We start from the raw sequence: 3,834 nt of genomic DNA on the forward strand, positions 1-3,834 counted from the left end.
AACATAAGCTTTTTTTTTTTTTTTTTTTTTTTAAAGAGATAGGGTCTATGTTGCCCAGGCTGGTCTCACACTCAAGTGATCCTCCTGACTTGGCCTTCCAAAGTGCTAGGGTTATAGCTGGAGCCATCACGCCCAGCCCACACTTGCCTTCTTGGTAATATTGTCATCTCTTGCTGTAGCTCAGGCTTCCCTAATCCTTTCCAAGCACATCTCTCCTGATGTCACAATTTCTCACTTCCTCTTTTCTATATAAGTCTAATGTTTCTTTTTTATTGTTGTTGTTCCTTAATATGTCCTCTCAAACTCTGCATGTATCTCTTTTAAAATTGTGCTTGTTCCTGCCCTTCTTTATACTCATGTCTTAATGAGTGCTCCAGGGTACTAGTGCTGCATCCCGTTGCTGTCAAGGCACCTACATGACTGTACTGACCCATTTCCCATGTTTATTGGGCATCCTCTACATGTCAGGTGTTGTCTGGGGCATTAGGTACACTATGGTGACTAAGACACATTCCCTGTCCACTGAGACTCTCTGCTCTAGTGGCAGAGACAGGATGGAAAACACAAATAATGACAATGACATCGTATTCCAGCCAGGTAGTGGAACATGCCATGAAGAAAAACCAGGGAGGAGGTAGGGGCGTGGTTTTAGAGAGGGTGTCGTGAGAGTCTCCCTGAGCATGATGTAATATTAGAATTGAGACCTTAATGAAGTGTAGAAGCCATGAGAAAGTCAGAAGAGCTTTACAGGCAGAAAAAGAGAGGTGCAAATGCCCTGTGGCAGGACCACACCTGGAGTGAGAGGGAGAGAGGCAGTGTGCTTAAGGGTGTGAGGGAACTGAGAGGGACACAGACTAAGCTGCAATTGTCAGCAAGGCCCATGGGTGGAGGGCTTTGGAGGCTTTTTGGAGTGCAGTCACTTGCCCCATCTGTTGTTAGGAAGGCCACCCTCTGCTGTGTCTTCCACCTTTGTATTCCCCACTTAAAGCCCATAACCTGTGTTGCGGCTGGAGCAAGTACTCTAGGATATTTGGGGATGGAAAGAATAATTCTGACATTGGTTCCAAAGGGTCTCACAGATTCTGAAGAAAGATGTGTTGCTGGAATTGATGCAGGATTTTATTCTCGGTCACTTTGCAAGCTGGGGACCTCTGGCTGGTAATGCCCCACCCAGGCCTCGCTCGGCCATGCTACCTGTCGCAGCAGACGGCCTGCCCATCCAGCTCACCTGGGCCAAGCCTGGCTTGCATACCAGTTTCCAAGTTCTTGTCCCATTCCCAAGAAGAATGAGGATGCACTGACTATAGAACAGTGAGCAAGGCAGGGAGTTTTGAGTAATGAAACTGCTTTCAGCAGAGAGGGGATGCCGGAGTGGTCCCCCTACCAGAAGGCAGGAAAGTTTCCCTAATGTGGCTGAGTCCAGGGCTTTTATGGCTCAGAATTGGGGAGGGGCAGGCCTTAGGTAGTATTGGAAAAGGGAATGTTCAATTGGTTAAAAGGCATTATTCAGAAAGAATCAATTGAGAAAGGGCAGGAACAGAAGTTCTCACTTTGGGCTGCAGGTTTCATCTGGGACCAGCAGTCCAGTCTTTCAGCCTTCAGGCTGTTTTTGGCTTGAAGGTGGGGTTGAAACCCCAAACCAGAGATCCGCCCCTATATGCCTAGGCATTTGGCTGCCTCCTGTCACTATCAGAATGATGACTGACATCCAGGATTACTTTTTTTTTTTTTTTTTTTGAGACGGAGTCTCGCTCTGTCGCCCAGGCTGGAGTGCAGTGGCCGGATCTCAGCTCACTGCAAGCTCCGCCTCCCGGGTTTACGCCATTCTCCTGCCTCAGCCTCCTGAGTAGCTGGCACTACAGGCACCCGCCACCGCGCCCGGCTAGTTTTTTGTATTTTTTTAGTAGACACGGGGTTTCACCGTGTTAGCCAGGATGGTCTCGATCTCCTGACCTCGTGATCCGCCCGTCTCGGCCTCCCAAAGTGCTGGGATTACAGGCTTGAGCCACCGCGCCCGGCCAGGATTACTCTTTCAATGGGAGTGGTGTTAACTTTCATACTGCTGATTGCTGCCTACGTTTTTCTCCCTCTTTGTAGTGTGTCTGCTTTTTGTACATCTTGTCACATTCTGGAAGGAGGACAGGAGAAAGGGGAAAACTGATTAATAGAGAAAGAAAACAGGACAAAAAGAATTAACAATGAAATCAAAAGCAAGCCAGGTAGAATTAGCCCCACATAGTTAAAATGTATTAGTAGTTTGGCTTTGGGCTTTCAAGATGGGGAGTAAAGAGAAAAATATGACCAGTTACAAGATTCTTCATGATTTAAAAGAAAACATTGTGCATGGAAGCAAACTGCCCTGAAATCCAGGCCTGAGAAAAATGTCTCCAGCAATTTCTCATGAAGGGAATGCTAAGCATATTTGGACAAATACATTCTGGTATTTACAAAAAATATCATTCATCACTTTATCATCTTATCTAGGGTCACAATCAGAACAAATGAGCCCAACTGGACAGAGTTACCAGGCATGTGCTACTGTGTATTTAGTTGGGCATTGAGAGATGAGTTTTCCATGAGTAGAGTTAGATGCTGACAGGGAGGAGCTACTTGCTAAAACCATATGGCATCGTCCATGAAAAGACAATTGGGAGGTGGCGTAGTTTTCCAGAGTGGTGGTCTCCCTCCCTTTGGGCACTTCCTGGAATTGAGTGTAGGTAGCCAGGCAACCATAGGGTCCCCGTTGTGTGAGTTACCGTCCTCAGTAGAAGCTGCACCAGTGGTCACAAGAGTGTGTGTGCTCTGCTCCTAAATCAAACACCATGTGTCCTGGGGCTCCAAAACCTTCCTAAACCATCAGTTGTGTCACCTGCAGCATCTGTGCCACAGTCACCTATCAACTAGCCTAGATGATTCTGTAGGGCTTGTTTCATCTGTTGTAATGAGTTAATAAAATGTAGATGGAAAGTTGATGTAGATTTCCACACCTCCTTTTTTTTTTTTTTTTTTTTTTGCAGATGAGATGAATGCTAGGACTTTGACCAAAGTTGGTACATGAAAAACTCCATGCACTGAATACTGAGCATTTTCTGAAGCTGATGACAAACCTGCTAGGATGCAGACACAGTCACAGTCTTTTGTCTTTTCCTCTCCAGGTTCTGATGCCAGTACAATTGAAATTCACACTGCAAGTGAATCCTGCAACAAAAATGAGGCTGACCCTGCTCTCCCAACCCATGGAGACCTATGAAGGGGATGTGCTGGGGGGTCCAGACCCCATATTCCTCAGACTCCACAATTCTTGTTCTTTAGAACTGTGTTCTCACCTTCCCATCACCGCACTGCCAAAGTGTAGCAGCCCCCAAACCTTGCTCTCATCACTAGTTAGAGCTTCTTCCCGAAGAGCCTTTAGGATAGGGGAAATGATTCATGCACATGTGTGTGGGAATGGAAGAGCCCCCTCCAGACCACTCTACAGCTTCTCTACCCTCTTAGTTGCCGCTAGGAAGTTTTCTGAGGCTGGCTGTAAAGTAAGTGTAAGGTCCAAGTCCTTGGGAAAGTAGTTAAATAAAATAGTTATGACTGGGCTCCCAGCCTGACTTGGATTCTGTCTTAACACTTCTAGCAAAAGAAAATGTATGTACAGTTATGCATTGCTTAATGATGGGGATGAGTTCTGAGAAATATATCGTTAGGTGATATCACTGTTGTGTGAATACCATGGAGCATACTTACACAAACCTAGACGGTACAGGCTATAGCACACTTATGCTATACGGTAGAGCCTATGGCTCCTACACTACAAACCTGAACATCATGTGACTGTACCAAATA

The 3,834-nt window shown here is 46.1% G+C and overlaps 1 protein-coding gene across 1 annotated transcript in view; it reads left to right on the forward strand.

Moving 5' to 3' along the window:
- The window catches only part of GPR143 (G protein-coupled receptor 143), a 42,328-nt gene extending 38,743 nt beyond the window's left edge, over nucleotides 1–3,585 (forward strand). The window contains exon 9 of the mRNA XM_011950908.1: nucleotides 3,156–3,585. Coding sequence (XP_011806298.1) covers nucleotides 3,156–3,250 — 95 coding nt within the window. The 3' untranslated portion in view covers nucleotides 3,251–3,585. The remainder of the gene's footprint in view (nucleotides 1–3,155) is intronic.
- Nucleotides 3,586–3,834: the final 249 nt, after the last annotated feature.

This window comes from Colobus angolensis, unplaced genomic scaffold, assembly GCF_000951035.1.
Source record: "Colobus angolensis palliatus isolate OR3802 unplaced genomic scaffold, Cang.pa_1.0 Scaffold310, whole genome shotgun sequence".
NCBI lineage: Eukaryota > Metazoa > Chordata > Mammalia > Primates > Cercopithecidae > Colobus > Colobus angolensis.